This window comes from Semicossyphus pulcher, unplaced genomic scaffold, assembly GCF_022749685.1.
Source record: "Semicossyphus pulcher isolate SPU_LCO1_2020_fin unplaced genomic scaffold, fSemPul1.0.p SCAF_15, whole genome shotgun sequence".
Classification (NCBI taxonomy): Eukaryota; Metazoa; Chordata; class Actinopteri; order Labriformes; family Labridae; genus Semicossyphus; species Semicossyphus pulcher.
Genome location: NW_027211659.1, coordinates 14,149,097 through 14,171,046, shown reverse-complemented (window position 1 = coordinate 14,171,046; position 21,950 = coordinate 14,149,097). Strand labels below are relative to the sequence as shown.

Sequence of the window (21,950 nt, the reverse complement as noted above, 5' to 3'; positions counted from 1 at the left end):
TCAATGTGCGCTTTTGTGGGCAATGTGTTACAAGGACTGTCCTTAGGAGGCCGATGACAACGTGTTTGAAAGCAAGTGTGCGCTGCGGATGTAGGTGAGGACAGCGGAGGAGCAGCGGAGGAGCATCCCTGCCTACTCCCTGAACAAAGTATCCCGAGCTGTATAGACAGAGAGTCGCGTCAGTGGAGGTCCAATATGCTCCATGATCCGCCATTGCGATGTCGCGACTCTCTCTCTCTAAGGCTGTGAAAGTACCATCACTCAGTCAGTCAGTCAGTTACTCAGTCAGTCAGTCAGTCAGTTACATACAGACCCATGTGTAGAGCTGACCCCGGCGCTTTCTCACCCCCCGTGGACATAGTATGTTTTCTGCCGAACTCCTTACTTTAGCTCACTTCTCAGTTTTTATTAACAGCTGATAGGCCTATCCTATTATTTTGTATCAGAGGGGGTGGGATATCTGTGTATATGATTGAATTGAAGTGAGAAGAAGCTTTCAAGGTGCATTTATTGTCGTCAGATTTTTTTGTACACAGTCTGTTAACGTCTTGGCGAACTACTTAAAACCAGGCCAGCGAGCAAAGTGTTGGAGACCCCTGATCTAAAAGATGAGACAAACAAAATGTCTAGTCCTAGACCGTGCAACGTCAGAGAAGGTGACATGTATCGGCCCTGGAATTACAAATGACTGAGTTAAGAGCAAATTGATGTTTGCTGGCTCATATTGCATGCCAGCTGATTTCTGGACATCTTGATCTTATTGCACACAATTGTGACATTTTTAACTTATTCTATTTTAAATTCTTTGCGATTAGTTTTACAATGTGGTATTTTAACATGGGAATACATGTAGTATGGTAACTAACACTTTGATCAAGATAAAATGTGGATGTCTTGGATGTATCATAAGAGATATGTTTTAGGGCTGGAATTTTTTGTTGGCGCCTAGCAGGGTTTATGAAGCAAACTGACTCAGGAGCAGTAAAAAAGGAATTTTTCCCACAGGTGAGGTTTTCTCCTTCAAGCACTATTCTTGAATATGAATCAGGCAGTGACATGGATACAAGTTTCGCTTTTGGCATCTCAAGTTGCTCAAGGTTTTTTGAAATATGCCTCCTCTTCTTATAATCTCACCACTACTTGAAATATTGTTCTAATGGACTACTTCAGTCTGCCGTCTGATTACAGCATCATCGGATTCTAACTAACATTGGAAGGCAATAGACAGTTATCTTAGAATAAATATTATTTCTGGCCATTGGGAGTGTTTGTCTTATACAGCATTGATTACGCCGATGACAGATAATTATCTTAGTGAATTACATGTTATCTAAACTCAGAGGTCAAAGACACCGCTTTATTTGCTCATCTCACTGGATGTCCTTGATGATGCCGTGAGAAATGCTCACCGGTCCATGACCCTGGGTTTAAATACATGTTAGGTGGCCCTGTGATTTCCAGGATCCAGCTTTATTTTGCTTTTTTTTCCCACCCCGGGCCGTCATCTTTGTTTGTGTCCCTGGCAACCTGTGAAGGGGACTTATCTCTGACGTTGTTCAGGCACGGCGTTCTTTAGTGATCTAAGCATCAAGTCGATTTTACTGTATGAGCAACAGTCGTCTGTTACTGTAATTATTCAAGCTTAGTTGTACCCTGAGACTGGAGTATTACCTTGAATAAAAATTTGATAGTAAAACCATACAGCAAGATGTGGGTGGTCAGAAAAGTTACTGAGGAAATGCCTTTCCCTGCAGAATCAGGGAATATTACTTCACATGCAAGGAAATTTAAACTCCTGAAATAATTTGTAAGCTCAGCTCACATCTGACATATTTACTGTGTGTACACAGATTACGGACTGAGTTGTTGCCATCAATAAGGCTCTTAATCAACCCCTGCAGGCAGACACAAAGCTCAGCATCGGGGGATGATGTCAGTAGACCTTCTCCTCTCTGGAAAAATAGAGCCCATGTGGATGCTGTAATGGCAATGGGGCTGATCAGATAATGTAACATTGTGCAGAGGCAGGTGAGACCAAACCTCTGCAAACCTCTGGTTGCATTATAGTCAACTAAATACCTTAAGGCTCTATGGAGGTAGCAAGTTCTATCTTATTTGAAACATTTACATAATATAATGTTGAAAATTGTGTCATTCAGTTAGAAACAACACTTTTGCGCGGCTCCCTGAAAGCTTAAAATAAAATACTTAAAATGATATATGCATATCCATCCTGTCAGAAACAAGCAGCTTTCTGCAGCAGGCGAGATGCTGCCAGGGTTTCCTCTGAGGTTTTACATTCCTGGTGTTCAGACTGAGGATGGCAGTAATAGAAAAGGGTTTGGTACATTGTTTCAGTTGGGTCAGCTTCAAGGTTAGCTTGGCCATCTTTATTTATCCAGTTTGAGCAGGCTCTGGTTTCTGTATATAGTTCAATCTATTAAAATAAGATATATATAGTAAATAAGTTACTATATCACAAACCGCATTGAGGCCAAGCATTTAGTGACTGGAAAAAGTATCTCAAAGTAAGCTCAATTCAAAGCCCTACTGACTGTTGCCACTATTTCCTGTGGATAACATGAAAAGCTCTGAAGACAGGGGGTCTTTTCTAAAGGTATATATGATAAAATGGCCGGTCAATTAACATGCGATATAATGATATCCTGAAAATTTGCTTTTAGTTGTGTGCGATTACCAGCTAATGACCCTCTGTTTCTTTGTAAAGCCAGACAACGGTTAGCAGGATGAACAAAATTATAACCTAACAAGCTAGCTGTAATTAGACAATAGCATATCAGGCCTGTATTGTGAGTCAGTTGTATTGTCTTTCTGTGCGTCCTGTGGGTCAGACTTTTCTTTTTTAACAAGACATTTTATTTTTAAAGTTTGTTAAATTCACTGAGCCGAACAAGAAAGATTAAATAGAAAAGTCCATCTTACTCTTCTGAGCCCTGCATGTGCAAACACAGCTGCACAAATCCTCACAATATCCTCATTTTAGCGTCAGTTGATCCACTGAAAATGAACACACGAAAACAATGACATGAGACCGTGCGTCAGCTTCCGGGCGATGATACACGGGTTGGCACTGAAAGAATGCAAGTGCGGTTTGCATGTGCTCTGTGCACATTTGCTGGTATATTCCAGCCTGTGAAGGTCTTATGGTGCACAGCCCGAAGAGTACGGCGTAATCCGCACAGTGCACTCATACACAATGCTGATTAGCGTGCAGTGCTGTTTTAACAATGTCGTAGCTTCACTTCCTTCAGCCCTGAAAACTCTACACAAACAGCTAAAAGAGAAGATGACAAGCGATTGCATGAGGTAATACATAAGCTTTTTTTTTTTTAACGGCGTTGTGGTTCTTCTCAACAGGTGATGCCCACAGCCACAGTGCCCAAAGAAGATTCCCACCTGATGGAAACCCTCAACACCAGGGTCCAGGCAGCGGCCACCCTAATATACCAGATGATGTTTTCAGATTAAGCCTTACCAAGGGGGTGTCCATGTCTCTTCCATCCTCACCTCTCCTGCCACGACAGTCTTATATGATGCCCTTACGGACTGGCAAGAGATCCCCAGGTACTGTTTCCACTTACATCATCATTTGCCACCAGGCACAAAAAGCAGTTAAGATAGCAGCATCATTCTTGTTTCTAACAGTTGCACTGTGAGCTCAGTCTTGTTCTTGTTACTCCCTCCTTCTGTTTGATCACCTTGCGTTGATGCAGGGGTCTCCACAACTGCACCGCGTGTTTACACTTTACCGACCAGTAATGGGCGCGTGTTTACACTGGATCTCATTGTCAGTCCTCCCAGACGCCTTCTATCCACCACGCTGGCGAACATGCCTGTCAGCAGCTGTGGGGTGCTTCAAAGCCAGAGGGGATACCTTTGTAGCTGAACTTGTTTCAACCTGAGTCTTTGTATTCTGGAGACTTGGCACAGAGGAGAGAAATCCTTTAAGTGGTCAATGTGGGCCCCACTCACATGTGGCACTCATCTGCGGGGCTACGTGGCCCTTTGTTTAGAGTGGTAACAGCTTTGATCTGTTTAGTGTAAAGATGAGTTGATGGGAGGGAGGAAGTGTGGTTTTAAGCCTAATGCAAACGTTGTGTTCACTTCTTTGTTTAGAAACTGTCTTTCGGCTGTTCAACTAAGCTTTAAGACTAATTTCACGACATTACGATGGAGATATGTTGGCTTCTTTGTTTTGTTGTAGCCCCTGATTTTCTCTGCACCTCTTCCACAACTCTCACATGATTTAAAATCCAACACTGGACTTCCAGGCTTGAAATTGGGATGCACTACATTATGCAAATGCTCAGTGGAAAGCCAGACACATAATTGCTTCCTCCCTAGTTTAAAAAACAGAGGTAAAACAAAAGACACATAGAGTTAAGTTGAATTTGCTCAGCCCGCACTCAAGTTAAATCTCTCATGACTGTTTTAAAGCCATCAAAGACAGCGCTGATGAAATGTACACTTACAGACATGAAGGGAGGGACGAGAGAGAGAGAGAGAAGACGGTGGGTTTGTGAAGGTGAAAAGGGCCCTTGGGACAGGGGAAGGGGAACACTCATTAAAGGCATATTCCCACTTGGAGTGCTCTGAGGCATGGAAAAGTGGGAAAAAATGGACTGACAAGATAGGATGCTGCAGAGGACGACCAGGGAGAGACGGTTGGGGGATGGTCTGTAGAATCTCCTCCACTGTCCTCACAGGTAGCTGTGAAAACCCGTCGGGGGAGAGTTCACACCTCCAGTTAATAAACACATACTGCAGGAAATGTCTCAGCTCTGCGACGAAAACAACATGGGTCATAATGCTTTATTTTCTCTTCTTGGTGAGACCGAGACAAGACAGTATACTCAATTTAAGGCTTGTCTCAGTTAAGGTGAGCGTGGGCCTTTATGCAGATATTGTGATACAACCAAAAATGTTACTGAGATTACCTAAACTCAGATTGCTGAAAATGACTGGAAGCTGCCACTATGTCTTTAAGTAGGCACATTATGTAACATGTAACGTTTGTGCATCCCAATGCAGGTCTTTAGTCCGATTGTCCTGTTAGTTAATTGTGATTATCTGCAGCCAGTGCTGATATCAAGTATAACATCACTCCCTCTCCTGTGATAGTGCTTTTATACAACAGTTAGACAAGCGGCAAGTAGTTGTAAAAGTAACAACAGATTACTTTTTGCTCCACCAACTCAACTAAAACTGGACTATTGTTGCCAAGCAACCCAAACATCCTGCCCTCTGTAGCCCTTTTTACACTGCGGTTCCGCCTCAGTGCCATAACGAAGCTCCGCCGCCATGCAGCCTTTGCCATTTTACATTGGACCAAGCCACGCCGGCGTAAAGCCGCCCCAGTGTGTGTTTTTACATAGCGTTCTGGTGTTGTGGAAGCAAAACGTGCGCGAGGTGTCAACAAACAGCGTGTGCTTCAAATACGCACACACGGTGCTGTTCGGCCCTGCTGGCTCCGCTGTTTACACTGATGCCCTTTCGCCTCTGTTACCACCTCCGATTCCGGCTCAGAGGCGGAACGACGTGTCTACAGGTTACCGCAGATCAGCTGATTTTTTTTTGGTCTTTTGGCCCTATTAGACAGGACAGCTGAAGAGAGACAGGAAACTTTGGGAGTGGAGAGTGGGGGCTGACACACCAAACGGATCGGCAGATCAGGAGTCGAACCCGCGACCAGTGCGACAAGGACTGCAGCCTCCGTACATGGGGCGCCTGCTCCACCGTCTGAGCTAAACCAGCGCCCAAGATCAGCTGTTTTTTAATCATGTACATTTATCTGTAGGTTTTAATTCATCATCAACCAGTAAGAGTCTGCTGTGTGATTCAGAGGTTCCAGCTTGATTCATGTAGACATTCACGGCCTGCTGTGATATTAATTAACAGTTTTCAGAACACCTGGCTGAGGCGGAGTGATACACAGAGTGAAAAGTCCCAGTGATGTTTTACTCTTATCAGATCACTTGGTCGGAACTAATAACCTTCAATCATACTACTGTCATTTATCTGAACATAAACATCATCCATCATAGTATTCATCCATTTGTTCTCCTTCCCATCCAGCCACCATCACAGATGCCTTTAAGGGGAAGTGGTTTCACAGATCCCGAAAGCATTTTGCGGCTTGGCTTCATTTCCTGACACATTGGATAATCTATCGCAGTTTTGTAGGCTCAGACTTAGTGGTTGTTCTTTTCATGAAAACTTCACAAGGGGACAACAGAGAAACATTCAGTTAATTAGGAGTGTGACGGATGCCTGAGCTGCAAAGTCCTGGTGGCGTTGAGTGCCGCAGCTTTGATCAGCTAAGCCCAGAGCTTAACCATGAAACAGAGCACTCTGACATGTGTTGAGCAGCACCTAGGCTTTATAGTCTTAATAGTTTACAGGCACCCTAAATGCCCAGGGAGGGACATTTACTGCAGGAATGTGGCCTGAATGGATCCATCTTGTTCTAACCTATACAGGTCAAAGGTCAAGTATTGAAAAACTTGAACCTCTTTAAGTGTGTGGAGTAAAGTTGATGACAGTAAATGAGGTTTCAGGTTTTTTCAGTGGTTAGAGACTCCCTGCGCTCCACCTCTGGCAGTCTCCTGGGTATCTCCACAGTGACCTCCTCTGGTTGGTCTATGTTACTGTGCCACTGAGGGATTAAAAACATCTGTAGTACCACTGCTTTGTGAGCATCGTGTGTAATGAGCAGTTAGATAAACACTTCAGAAAGCCACACCTCTCAATAACTTAAGACCAGATGATATATATCCAACCACACTGCATCCCTGAAATATGAGCCCTGTAACAGCATGGTGTGTACGACACTAGTCAGTATATCAGAAATGAAATACTGTCTATTAGACATCAGTTACAAAGGATCTCCAGAGGGTGATGGGTGGTGGACACAGAGGTCATTCTGGTGCTGCCACTGTACATAATATGTGTGACCTTTTTAAAAGTGTTGCCTCCCCACCAGCCTGCAAGGGATCATAAAACAGCAATTCATACTGAGTTATTGCTGTCATGGGCGGTGTATCGTTTTAATTGGTATATCTGCAATGAGGCCACAGGGAGGATGGTCTGTGGTAGGCTGTTTATTAAAATTAGTTAAGTGGATTTTTTTTTATGGCAGCTTTTGCTGATGGTGGTTGAGAGGCTGATTTAGGCTGATTTATTTATTGATCATCGTAGCAAGGCTACAAATCACCATAGAAGAGATGCTGTTCCGACATTTCTCTCTATCATCGGTGAGGCTGGGCGATGTCTACCTAATTGGTCGATGATGAGGATATACTTTTATATTCTTTTGCTTTTTCAGAGCACTTTTTAAGACACATTAAAGGAGCAATTCGCCCCTGGAAAAAGCCAGTCAAAGCTGGTGTTCTCTTTAAGCGATAGAAGCAATAATATTTGAAATTGGCGCCATAGCTGTGGAGAAAGTCGTACAAACAGCTCATGTTTGCCCATTCTACATTCCTACAACACACAGTGTGCATTGCGCCCATGCCTCTGAAAGGAACAGCCCAGCAAGAGACGCTGGAGTGAAATTCTACCGCTTTCCAATCATCGTCGGACAATGATTGCAGCAGGCAACAGCTCAGAGCGGTACAGAATCCGAAATACGATGAGAATATACCGGTGGATCGTCTTTAAAAAATCTTCAGGTCGGCAGTCTACATTTCAAACCTGATGATTTGGAACAAGACATGACATCGGAGACGGGCGTCCTAGATCGAGGAACTGAAGTTTAGCGAGCTCCCTCAGACTACATGAAACGTGTCATCTGGCGGAGGTTTACCAGGGCCCGTTGAAGAAGCGGATAGTATCCTCCAAAGGCACAGAGCAAAACTGCATTTTTTTCCCTACCATAATGGCATTAGCTCCCCATAATAGCATGATAGGACTGAGTTTGAAAGTCGGCGAACTGGCCCTTTAAGGCTGATAAAGTGTGGCACTGCAGTGAATCAAAAAATGGCACAAGGGTCGGGTGCGGACTGGGCTTTTAAATCACTAAGTTAGGATGGAAGAGGGATCTGTCGTTGATGACAGTCAGCAATCGGGGTCGGATGATGACATCATCAATCGACCCAACCCTTGTAAACAAAACTGGAAATGCTTCAAGAACTTTTTTCCTGTCTTCCAAGCAGGGTGGTGACCCTGTTGATGCTTCTGCTATCTTTGGACACTTAGCCAACCTGAAAAAATCTACCTGTGTGTGTGTGTAAGCCGATCAGACGACGACTTTCACTGTCACCGATCTGAATCCTTGACCTCTTCGTTCCTTATCTTCTCTTTATCTATGTTTTGTGGCAGCGGCCTGACTGCTGACCCAAAGCACGTGGACTGCTATACATTAGCGGTTAGCTGTTTATACACTGCACAGTCATTACAGTGTGTTTTTGTTGTGGTTATTAAGCACCGACATGTCTGTGCTCTTTGAGGGTTTTTTTTGGAGCAGGGGTTAAAGCTTGAGATGATATTATCACAGAAGACCACATAAAACAACACAGAGGATAATTTAGTTACACTCTGGAGGATTTCTCTGTGGATTTATGTGTTTTCGCAAAGCCTCATAGTTTTATAGCAGTCATTAACAGCATGTGCAAGTTCAAGGACAGTGTGTGCTTAGACTGAAACCACCTCTTCTAACAGGATCAGAGGACTCAAAATGAGATGATTGCTTTTAGCTGTAACTAATTATCTACAATAGTTTTTAGCTTAGCACTTTTTCCTTCGCTCTACTTTGAAATGTTCGTGCTAAATCGTAGCTAGATTTAAAATACATCATAATATCAAACAATATTCTGTATCAATACAACATACTTCCTGTCTTGTTCATTGTACATCTACCTCGCCAGATGAGTGCAATTTATTTTGCAGTTCTGTCAAGAGGAGAGAAACTCCCTTCAAAGCCAGTTGTAGCCCCTTTGAGGTGAGCTCTCCTGAAGTTAACTCTGGGGGTATTGACAGTAACCAGACAGCCCTGAGGGAATATTGATGCCTGTCTGAGAGCTGAGCTGTAAAAGACCTTGTGATGCGGCAGGAACCCTTTGAAAGGTTCCTCTGATGAGCTGCGCCCAGTGAAAAGTTCTATCCAGCTCTCCACTTCACTGCACTTCCCTACACCCCGGCTTTGGCTCCTTATCACATCCAATCCCCCTTTTCATCTGCAGTGGAATCCCAATTCACCTACTGCATAAAAGACCAGCTCTGAATAAACTGCCATTGCCTCTTCAGTCGGCTCATATGACAGAGTGGTGTATCATATTAGACTGTAAATGGCTACGGGGAAGAAACAAATCTTTACATTGCTGCTACCTCTTGGAAAAGTTTGACTGTGTCATTAAGTCATTCCATCCTGTGAAGCAGCTCATGTGAGATTTGTCGTGACTATCAAACGTAGTTTTTCAGAAACATTACCAGTTTCTCATGTCGGTACAGGAGAGGAAGATGGTAATATGTCAGGCTGTGAACAGGGAATGAATCATAAATTAGCATTTATGTTTTAGGTTTACAAAGCACCATGCCTGTAATACTGGCTCCGCTATTTTGCAACCATAATGGGGAAATAATTAAATGGTTGGTGCCGCTATTAAGTATATCTTACGCTGTTAGATGTTAAATAGATGAGACTCGGACTGGAAACCAGACGAATGTGAGAGCTCATACTTTATTGGCTCGGGCAGATGCGTCGGGTCCTCATCTCACACACGCAGAGTTCTATCCCATCTGATTTAAGTTAAGTGTAATATGGGTGGGTTAAGGCACTGTTGAGGCGTAGACAACCAAGATGGCTGCCACCAATGTGTAACTTCTAAATATGCTAGCCCATGTGTATTAAACAAACTTTACTCAAGTTCACTAGAGCCGCTTTCCCACTGGTCAAAAAACCCACTAACACCCAGCTTTTTGCTTAATGGGAAAGGTTACAATCGGCATTCAGACCCGGGTCAAATTACTCTGCTGTAGACCCGGGTAATTACTTTAACACATGCTTTTATTTTGAAATTCCCAGGTATGTCACCAGGTTAGGGTTTGTAACTGTTCCTGCACTGTTACTGTTGTATTACATGGATAAGTGTTGGCTATTAAATCACGCCATGCCTAAAGGCTGTGTATTATGTTGACCTAGAAGCCATATGAACTGGATGTTGGAACTAGCTTCCTAGCCTAGCAGCCTAGTTGGTCACATTGGTTGTAGCACCAGGAGACATTTGGCTCTGCTCCCTTACATGACGCCTTTTAGAAATCAAGAATGAATGAGTTTGACATGCTGCACTCAGAATATATTATTTTTCATGTTGGAGTTGAAGAAGGGCATTTTGCAACATAAAGAGGGCTGTTGTGAGACTGCCTTCATTCTCTTTGCTGCACAAAGAGGACACACAGCCTCATTGAAAAGATGAAATGTGAAGAAGTCAGAGTCCATCGTGAAGAATGCTGGGAAATCTCCTTGATCACTTCCTAACCATGAACAATCCCCTCTTTCACTGTAAGTTGTTGGCCATAGGTATTCAGCTGTTTTGGTGTGTGTGCGTGTGTGTGTGTGTGTGTGTGTGTGTGTGTGTGTGCGCGCCTGCTGATTGATGGCTCGCTGGTCATGGGCTCCTGAATCTCAGTGTGAATACCGGTGAGTCAAGAGTCCTCTGCAGTCACAGCTCGCCTGGCTGCTTTACCCTAGAGAGGCTGTTTTCTCTCTGTTATTTCTGCTTTCACCCATTTTTTCTCCTACCTTTAGATTGCTTGTTTACTTTACTTATAAATGTGTGTTTAAATTGAGACTCATCAGCTGTACGTTGAGCTGAGAAGCTGGGGTTTTCTACTAGAGTAATAAAGAGTGAGTCCAGAATACTGGGACTTAACGCGTTTTAATTTGTGGAATCTGCCTCTGAGATAAAAGAGAGATGTGTTGATAGTATGGTGATGTTTCTCTGTTGAAAATCCTAACATTTTCCCCTCACATCAAACTAGGTGATAATTGTTGTACATCTATTTAATTGCCTTGCTAATTGTGCACCATTAATGCGCCCGTGAACAGATTTACATTCTGAACGTCGCCTTCAAAGTGTGATGAAGAAGTGAGAGCACATCTCGTCCCTTCCTCTTTCGCTCTCTCGCGCCGTCCTTCAAGGGTCACATGTCTGACACTTTCATCTCGGCGACCTTTTCATGCCTGTTATAAACTGCAATTGCTTCGTTCGTCAGCGCTTCCATCTTGAAGGCCAGGGCGGTAATGACACCCTGTTAAATCTTGAGATGAGATTCTGAATGGCAAGGAAACCCCCGTGCGCTTCGTCTGTCGTGTGCTGATGCTCGGGACATCAGAGCCTTCCTGAAGGACCTCTACCTTGTATTATCAGCCCTCAGAAGTGGCCTTAAAATTACCCTTGATAGCTAGCCTCGTGTTTGCTATGTCATGTGCGGATCCTTGTGTAAACCCAATCTGAACTCCAGCATATGGTTTAAATTACTCAAACCATGCCCCCCTGTTGTTTTTAGATGAATACACTCAATGGAACATATTTGGCTGTGCACTTTTGCTCCAAGATATTTACCTGAACTAAGTGTGTCTCACACACAGCCCTCTCTGTCTCTGCAGTTCTGCTTTAATTGCAGCCGTGTGACTCCTGGTTAATAGGTTGTGCCTGACCATCCACAGATGAATGCAGGCTGACTCGGACTGCTTTTGCAGAGGCGTCACTGGATCGGCTCCCTTTTAGGTTAGATCTAATATATGCGCACAAATCAAATAGTTTGATAAATCTCACATGTGCTGGAAATCCATTCATTAGACTGTAGTGTTTTTGAACCACTTTTTAATCTGCATATATGGCTTCGCTTACTTCTTCTTTGTCAGACAACTACACATGGCATTGGGCTTTAAGTTTGAGTTCTTTATCTGGGTTTATGTAATGTCTTTGTGCTCACAGGCAAGAGAGCAAGCATGAGTAAAGCTAAGAGTGATAAGCTCTTCTCGGGTATCAAAAGCACCATTCTGTACTATGCATTTCAAGCCCCATATCCATAGATGGCACTGTGCGTCAGGCTGACTTTAGATCTCGTGCTTGGTTTGTTGCAATGACATTTCCAGATCATTTCCTCTCACATGCCTGCTGCTGCTGTAACCCCCCCCCCCCCCTCCTGTACCCCCTCTATAGCCTCCACTATTTGTATCTGTTGCCAAGATATAACAGCTGTAGTTAAAAAAAAATGGTTTCATCTGATTAAGGGGATTTTTCCTCTCTCGAGGTGGGAGTGACCGCCGGTTATCGAATGTGGTAATAGGAAATGGCTATCTCTGCTCCCCCATCTAATCTTTATGTTATGACTGGGGTTACACATACAGTCATCTGATAACAGGAGTCTGGAGGAGAAGGAGGAGGAGGAGGAGGTCTGGATTGGGTTACAGTAGGTCAAGGTTGGAGAAGCATGGTAGGAGTGGTGTAAGGGGAGGCATGCTGTTGCCATCCTCTGTGGATTTATGCATCTAAATTATACACGACATCCTGTTTTCTTATTATTTCCTGCTTTTGTTTCTGGAGTCTGGGATTCATTTCTTTATTACACAAGTAACTGCGGGATAGGAGAAGAAGACTTTTGCAGGGTTTGTTTCAGGGTTTAATATTTACTCTTGTGTCTTTGCTGGATCTCCTGCATGTATAAACAATTATATTGCCGCTCTTAGGAAAGATTAGATGGGCTTTGCTTCCACTCAGTGAAAGAACTTTATTTGTCTTCTCGGGGCAGATTGAAGGCAGTTAAAAATAGTTCTGGACAAGGGCGAACACAAAGATGGACATGTTGCGAAAGGAGCTGATTCTTCAGTAGGGAGAGCATGTCATAAAGTTCGGCGCAGTGAGCAAGCATTCTGCGCGTCGCTGTGGGATCGTCTAATTCTGTCTCAGGGTGAGCAGAGGGAACAGAGCAGCCAGCTAACCTCAGCTCCTCACTGAAGGCATAAAAGAGGACTGTACCGCTGTCCCAGATACATCATCTGACTTACACTGGGACGCCTGGACCTTTTACGTAACCATATGTTTATTTGGGGTTTTCTTTAAATGGACTTGCTCAGAGATCAAAACGCTTTGAGTGTTTGTTTGAACGCTCGTTTTTTAAAGTTCACAAAGAGGCTAATTGTCGTGGTTTCCTGCTGCAGTTTACATTTCCCAGAGCCGGTGAGCAGCGTCTTACTGGGAGTCTCCAGCCATGCAGACAATATTCTGGGGTTGTCAGACAGACCAGAGCTGCTATCAGCGCAGGGAGCTGTTTGTGAGAGTGTGTGTGTGTGTGTGTTAGTGAGTTTCTGTGAGCTACGGAGTGCAGCCAAGCCTGTCCAACTAAGACACCAGCGCCTCTCATCTCTAGTCCCATCTGGAACACGTTAATCCAGCGAGAACTCTCTCTCTCTCTCCCTCTGTTTCTCCCATTCTCTCCTCTTTTGCATTTCTTTTCCCCCCTCTCTCTCTCTCTCTCTCCTTCTCTCGCCCTGTGTGACACGCTCGCCCTCTCTCTCTCCTTCTCTCTCATTCTCCCTGGATCTTGGAATCGTGCTAGCAGGTCCAGTCAGGAAGCCCAAATATGTGGAGAGTCCTCGCGTTCCCTCTGATGCCATCGTGTCAGCGCTGAGGAAGGTGGCTGATAACAAGGAGTCCTCCCACAATGGTGAGTTTAGCTTTACGTTCACTTGTGTGTATGTCTGCTTGTATATTTGGAGTAATTGGAAGACCTTAACAAACTTGTCCCTCATACTGTGTTCACTCTATAGCTGTATGTATGATTTTATCTTATATAGTGTAGCATTGTTGTGTCGATGAGGTCAGGGCAAGGTCTCAGTAAATACGGGAAGCATTGGTTCCTGCATGTAAGTACGAGTGCGCTCGAGCAGTGTTCCCTCATGCAGCCTCTTATACAAACACACAATAGTGCCATGTTTATTTGAAAGTGTGTGTTTGGATTACAGAGGAGTCTGTTGGACGGATTGTCTGACCAAAGTACTGGATTTGTTTCATGGGAATATAACAAAGACAAGACCTTACATTTCTAAGTAATTGGATGTGTTATGCGTGTTTCCACGTTAGTGTTACTGCTGCCCATTCTCTCTTGTGTTAGGCGTTGTGTGTTTGTTTGTGTAGAGGTAATGTTCCTCTAAGTGGTCTGTTTTGATTTCCAGCAGAGCAGCACAAGGCTCAAATTCCCCCCGTAGGCTTAAGTGAAGTTGTGAGGATGCGTTATCTTCAGCAAAAGACAACACAGAAAGTAGTGCCCTCTCTGACTGTACGTGGTTCACATACGCAGACAGTAGTAACCCAGCGCAGCCCGGTCACTGTTGACTGTTACATACCAATGCACGAGGGTGTGTCTGACATTCAGCTGGCACAGAGCGGTGCGTCGGCTTCGAGCGGGCTACCGGCAGTTCGCAGACGCCAGATTAATGTTGTCTCATGACAGCTGGTGTGCTGGCGCTGTTAGAAAGCTCAATTTGTCAGTTATTTCTTGAAAAAGTTTTGAGAGCGCTGGTTTGGTTTTTTTTAACAGAGAATCTGTGTCGGTGGTTAAGTCATGGCGCGGTAAGCACATGTAAATAAACATACACAATCACGTTAGCGTGTTGACTTTGAGACAATCGTGCAGATGCTCTCCTTCCTCGCTCTTATTTTCCAATGCAAAAGAAGAAAAGGATCATCCAGTTGTTTTTAAATGTTAACAAAGGAACTTTTGTAGAGAAGGACTCCTGCCATCGTTGCTTTAAAGGTGTAATAAGTAGGATTTTCCTAGAAAAATAAAATATAGATTTTTATAAATATAATATAATATAAACCATCACGTATGGGCCTCTATACATATGTGTTGGTGAGTGTGTGTGCAGATCCTTGTGAGACCCTTCCCTCTGCATTTCTTCTGTTGTGTTGCTTTGCACGGGACGTTTTCAGGAGCGGCGCTGTTGTGGTTCCCTGAGCCAATCACAGCGTATAGGTGTAGAGTGTGGGAGTGGTTCAAATTAGCAGCTGGGCCCCATTCAGACCGGCAAACATGGCAAAAGAGCGATGCAGATTTTGCCTTCTTTCTGTTGGACAGGTTGGTGCCTCAAACCGGGTAGGACAAGCTAACCAACGGTTAGCATGCTAGCGCAATTGTAAACCGCGGTTAGCATGCTAGCGCAAAGCTAACCCGCGGTTAGCATGCTAGCGCAGAGGTAACCGGTGGTTAGCATGCTAGCGCAAAGGTAACCGCGGGTTAGCATTTTAGCGCAACAGTAACCGGCGGTCAGCTTGCTAGCGCAACAGTAACCGGCGGTTAGCATGCTAGCGCAAAGGTAATCGGCGGTTAGCATGCTAGCGCAAAGGTAACTGTGATGCTATCGGTGTTCGCCAATCTTCTCAAAGAGACAGAGCTGACTGAGTCGTTTTAGGCAGAGGCTGTATGAGGGTCTGCACAGAGCACCAGTGTGAGAAAAATTTGGAGTTTTTTAAACTGTAAATAATGCTAAGCTACTCCACAGGTATCACAAATATGAACTATGAATCTTGAAAGGAGCATTATACTCCCCCTTTAACCTTTTGTACTCAGCACTGTACTCAGTGCTGCCTGTACTCTAATTTTGATCCATGCTAAAATGACTCTTCACGCAATATAAAAGGCCTCACTATCCTTCAAGTTCATGACCGATCTGCTGATCGAGCCTACAAAATGTAGAAAACCATCCAACTGATTTAGTCTTAAACACAAAATCGAGCTAAGGTTTTAAGAAAGGAGGTCATTGCAGTTTCAAGGACGGCCATATTTAATTATGGACATTTTTATTGCTCATAACTGTGAGGACATCACATAAAAGTCAGTCTCTCTTTGAGCGGCTCCAGGCATTTTAGGCGTTTTAGAGTTTATTTTGTGGCTTTGGCTCTAACATGTTCTCAAATATTGACTCAGCTCTTAGAAGAATCTGTTTTTAAGGTCAGACATCTGCTCACCTGTGTATTGCTGCCATGAACAGTTGTTCAGCTGGAAAATACGCCAGTTGAAACTACCTCCTCGTACTCACAGCCACATTAAGCAGGTATATGAAGTTTACTGCTGAGAAAATTCAGGAACGAGCTAACGCACTCAACTAATTATGTACAATTAGGTGCTGTATACATTCTAGACTAATGATGGCTAATTGTGATAGCCCAGCTGTAGCAGGATGGGGCCCCATGCACAGCTGAGAGTGCAGCCTATGCCTCTGCTTTTCTCTCCCATGTGGGCTAATTCACACAGACAGAATTAGCATCTATTTTGAAATTACATGTTGAGAGCAAGTGTCTGAGTTTGGCGTATTTATTTGTATTACTTTGCCTTACACGTCGCACGTTACAAGGACATATGCGGTGTTCTTTTGTCGATAAATAGCGCGTCTTTCAGCCTGTGTTTGCTCCGACTTCAAAGAGGGTAAACAATGCTGCTTTTTTCCTGAGCCGCTGAGACAGGACGAGGTGGTTGTTCGACATTGCAGCTTTTGTAACAAGGTCAGCGTCAGCGTGAAATGTTGATACGGTGACGGAAGAATCAGAGACGGAAAGTTTTGCAGCACGAGAACTGTGTGACATTTAGGCCCTGAATCAAGTGAGTTCCTGGAAGTTGTAAAGAGGCTTTTTGTTGGGTGTTGTGCTGAAGGATGCCTCTCTTGGATGTCCAAAAAACGATGTGTCACATCAGAGTCACATGTTGACTGCAACTGAGGCTTCTTACGGTATTTTAGGCAGTGCGCACTTGGATTGTCTTAAACAGTGAATGCTGACTAAATGAATTTAATACAGTATCATTTTACCCTCCTCAGATTTAATTAAAGCCTACATGTGGAGTTTGTATTCATTTGTTCCGCACAGTCGGCTCCCAGTGATCTCAGTTGTGGGCAAGCAGGACGGGCTGCAGGCTAAGAAAAGAAACACGCGTTTGACCTGCAGCGGAGTCATCTCACATGGCTCCGTCTTTGAGGAAGGATAGAGTTTCTTAAGCATGTGTGAACGCAATGCTTATTTCTATTTTGTGTCAGCGGGTACATTTCTGTTTGTTTACGTATGTATGTGTGTGTTTGCGTGCGTGAGTGCCTTTGCAACAGGCGGCCAAGCAGCCCGCCTGTCAAGATTGTCTCAGCTGTGGTCACAGACCTCTGTCTCTGTCATTCAAGACTGAACCTCAGGTCCCGTCCTCTCCCGCAATTATGTCTCTCTCGCTTACCCCCTCCTCTCCCCCATGTTACAACTCCCGGGCACGGGGCCAAGCACTAACCACCTGTTTCATCATGTACTGATTATCTTGTCAATGCTGAAACTATGGTGTAGTATTGCTTTCGCTTCCCGGTTGTAACTAAGTAATTAGCATTCATTGTCTTTACAGTGATCATTTGTTTACACATTTAGTGACCATGTTCCCCCTCTTATTCATGGTACTCTTTAGTTGTTACTGTTAAAAGACACAACAGTTAATAAGTTAGTAATGATATAAAACAGGGCATGAATCGGGCAAATGCGATGTAATCTTTTTCTCCGTTCCTGGTATGTGATCAAAGAGAAGTAACATGATGCAAGAAGATCTAACAGCACAGCCGGGGTCTTGGCAGGCTGCATGCAAGGAATGTTCTTGCACATTTCTGACACCATGGTGTCACTGTCGACATCTTTTTGCACACATTTTAAATTGCGCTTTCCTAAAACAATACAGATAATGTCAAGATTATCTTTATTGTCTGAGTGTGTGTGCGTGATTCTGTTCCACTAAAGATTGAATGCAATGGGTCAGTTATACGTGCAGCAGCTTTTCAAACTGGCTGCGATTTTTGCACCATTTTTAAAAAAAACTCAAGGCCCATTGTGCAATCAAGATCCATTGTTGCCAGTTTGATGATGTTAAGGCAGCCTCATTCATCATCCGCCATGTAGGAAAGCAGTGACTTTGTGAAAGGACTGTGATTTCTTTCTGGCTGTAAAAGAGTCGGAATATATTTCCTCTTTTTAATCATCAACATTGTTTAAAAATGAAGCTTCATTAATCTGTCCTGAAGAAGCTTTAGCTCTGTTGGTCAGGTGGTGAAAGAAATGCCAACCTTATCAACAATCATAACAGCTAGAGTATAGATCATCATAGAGATGTCAATCAAAACTGTCAGCCTAGCATCCCTAGACCTTATTTTACTCAGGAATAATGTGTTCACAACAGTTTCACCTCACTAATGTCTCATTGGACACTCCGTCTTTTCTGCTCGCAGTAAAGGACATTTGTGCTTCCAGCATTGGAATGTGCAATAAGAGCACTCAAAGTGCTTCAAGGGGGCACGTCACCTCGTACCTCTGCGCTCAAACGGGGGAAGCAGGATGCGTGTTCTCATCGAGGGTTCATTAAACAGGCTCCACTGTTGTGGTAATGAAACTCCAGCTGCTAATGAGCACCGGCTGGATTGTTTTCTCAGCAGGGAGAGAGAAAAGACAGCTCTCTGGAGCCGCTCCGTTCGCGGCGTTTCCCTCTTCCTTCTCCCATCCTTCGTCTGCCACTCCTCCTTCCGTCTTCATTCCTTTTCAGTATCACTGCTCCACGCGGCTGCTGTTTCACACATAAACTTCCTCAGGCTGCAGATAACGACAGTTTGTTTTTTGTACAGTTTCTAGAATAATGAAAAGTAGTTCCGCCTACATGCCTGGTTTTTCCACATTTCCAGGATAGTGTTATTTGTAGAGAGTTAATCAGACACCGTGTGCAGCACAAGGAGCTAATTTTACTTTGTGACTGCCTTCCATCCAGATAAATGCAGGGATTACGTGTACAGACAAATCTGCTGTTGCCTTACTGCAACAGTTTTATTATGCCTCCTTCGGAAGCATAAATACTTTCCATCTGTTATTAAATCTTAAACTGCTGTGTGCTATGTGGCTAGATGAGAGCTAGTATTGAAGAAACCAGTAAATAAAGCGTGTTAATCAAGATTAGAGTTGTTAAACAGAGCCATTAGGGCAGTAGGGTTGAGTACAACAATCTTTTCTGGATGGTATTGTATCCGCTACAGGAGGTGGATCATTTAGACGATGCTTGGTCGAAACCTTACACTTTAAAACCTTTTTTGATAGATGAAGAGAAACAGGACAGAATGGGGAAGAGAGGCAACATGACATGCTGCACCTGGCCAGTTGGAAATGTACACTCCCTACTTGCAAACTATGTAATTGTGAAATTTTCTAACTGATGTCAAACAAAACTTTGGCATTTTCTAGTTTGCTATCTCACATCATTATCCGTCCAGTACACAATACTGACACTGTGTGTCTTCGTCAAAAAAAAGAGAATGGCAGTGAGTCATGAAAAATGGCCAATGAGCATTAACATGAAGCATGATGGGACCTAATCTCGCTGCGGCTGGTTTCATTCATGGTACCATGCTCAGGTTATCTTGGGATACAGGTAGACCACTTGCAATCAGAAGTGCCCTATCGCTGGTCGCATTTTGAGTCACTAAACCGTAGCAGCCCTTTCATGCTGTCCTTTTGAGGAATGCGTGACAGCATGTGAAACCGATAAAGCCCAACCTGACCTGTGTCTTCGGACTGTTTTTCTGATTTGGTATGGATTGGAGAGTCCTTTGTAGGCAGTGAAATACATTCTTCAATTAAAACTGAGATGCGCCGAATGTGTTCGTTGACCTCGGGATGATTTCCATGCTTCAGTTTGTGTGTTCATGTGTCTTAGAGTGAAGAGATCATAGCCCAGAGATACAGTTTCTACACGTGGATAGGATGGTCGGATTTATGACTTACACCGATATGCGAGTTGCTTTCCTTAAGCGAATCCAACCACGTGTATAAGAAGTATAAATCATCTTAACTTATTGTTCCTGTTCATGTTCTTCTCCTCTGTGTATTGGAAGGGAAATACAGCGCTGCACTTATTCGGCCTTGAGCTCAGATTACCACTGAAAGAGACACAGACACTTTAGTAACATTAAGTGCAGTCTGCACTAAAGGCCTGTAGAGCTGTAACTGCAATAAAAGTTCCAACACTGACTATGCTTCATAGAACATCCTTGAGGAGATAGTGACGAGTAAAGCTAACTGATAAACAGTCTCTTATTTACACAGACTTAAACTCTCCGGCAGCTGCAGTATGTTGTCTACAGTGACAGCGATGAGGTCAGGCAAACAACAGCAGCGACATTAGCAGCAGTGTTTACAGCGAAAGCAGCGATTTTCAGTGAAGCTTTAGATGCGATCACATCGACGTGCCGCTGCAGTGGCTGAAAGGTCAGGGACTCGAGCTCCTGGCTGAATGGTAGCTGATCTGATCCTCGGCCATGTTTGAGAGATCTGGCAGGAAAGTGAAAGAGGAGCATGTGTCCCTCCTTTAGTACCACAGCTGACGCGCCCTGAGGCAGGACACTTAACCAGCAACAGACGAGACGTGGATTGTTTTGAGCAGCTTCTAGCGATGGAAATAAAGGTGAAACAATAAGCAAGGTATTTACTTTACATGAGCAGGATGTTCTCTGCATGCCTTGTTTACTGTGACTCTAAGGTGTCTAAGGTGACTGTCATGGCTGTCAACAGGCAGTAAATGGTATGAGCGATCATTAACAGAAAGACTAAAATAGGGCTGCAATTACTGACTATTTTGATAGTCATCGATTATTGAAATGATTAGGCGACTAATCGGATAATAAATTGCACAATTACTGAATGGCTCTTTTTAACTATAACCTTTAAATTTAGTTGGAGATTCTTTTAAGCATGAGCTAACTAACAATACAAACAGTCAAGAGTTCTTCATTCAAGATGTGTTTTTAACTTTGCTGCTGATTTGGCTATGAAGTGTTTAAGGTGAGGGACTGAAAATGTAAATGAGAGAAAAATCACACAGCATTGCTGTAACTTTGGACTGTAAAGTTGAATGACACAGCTGATGTTGAAAGATGCATCAGGTTCTTTGTATAGCACTACAGTGTTATATTATTGTTAAAAGCCAATACAACTCCGATAAGCAAGGTCCGCTTTACAAATCCTGCAGGCAGTCATTTTCTTCGCATTGTGAGGGTGAAATGCTTCCAGACTTTAGAAGTTTTAGGACGCGATGGTGTTTCATCGGTCGCCGACATTTCGCTATGTTTTCTTCACCTGTTGCTTCCCAGTCGCTGTTTTGCATGTGCAGCTCTCAGCAGAGACGGCTCACCCCTCAGCAACTAGGCTCCGGGACACAGAATGAAAAACACGTGTGCAATGACGTAACCAACTAATTATCGAATTAAATTCGTTGGCAACAAATCGATTTTAGTCAACCGTTTTGCTGTCCCACACAATACCATGTCGCGTCATGTGTATAAACAGAATGAACAGTGAGTCACACAGTGCAAATCCATTCAAAGGCAATTGTCGAGCTAAAGCTGTAGTGTGTAATTAATACACCTGAGCTGTGTTTTTTATTCATAAATGTATGAACATAGAGCGCTGTGAACAAATAGCTTGAAAAGTGAAGACTTTGTGTCTACCAGTGGTTGCAGTTACAGTTAATGTAATCGTGTTATTGCTGGTGTGTTGGTACAGTGTATTGATTTTCAGAGATAGCACTGGCTGAAGATATTGTCATTGATGTGGCCCATGTGGCTCGCAAGCGTCGTGTGAATCCCACATGTGACAGCCTTCCTGTCTGTTGTTGTGTATTTATGTCAGTAGACTAGAGATCTCTCACAGTCCCGGGGCTTCTGATTGGTCCTCAGAGGCAGGTGGGTTTAAGGGGTTTCGAGGAGACAAATCGATCCTGCACAGGTCTTTATGAACTGTTAGTTTCAACAATATTGCACCATTTCTTTTCTTCTTTGACTCTTCTTTCACTTCTGTATTTTCCTCAACATCAGGTAGAGGGCATACAAGTCTAAAAATAAACAGTCTCACAGTCTGTATAGTTTCACACAGTAT

The 21,950-nt window shown here is 43.7% G+C and overlaps 1 protein-coding gene across 2 annotated transcripts in view; it reads left to right on the top strand.

Annotated features, from left to right (window-relative positions):
* The first annotated feature begins 3,449 nt into the window (after positions 1-3,449).
* tanc1b (tetratricopeptide repeat, ankyrin repeat and coiled-coil containing 1b) overlaps positions 3,450-21,950 on the top strand; it is a 70,928-nt gene continuing 52,427 nt past the window's right edge. For both annotated transcript variants that reach the window (XM_069662879.1, XM_069662880.1), the window contains exons 1-2: positions 3,450-3,585; positions 13,585-13,689. In XM_069662879.1, coding sequence (XP_069518980.1) covers positions 3,510-3,585; positions 13,585-13,689 — 181 coding nt within the window. In that variant the 5' untranslated portion in view covers positions 3,450-3,509. The remainder of the gene's footprint in view (positions 3,586-13,584; positions 13,690-21,950) is intronic.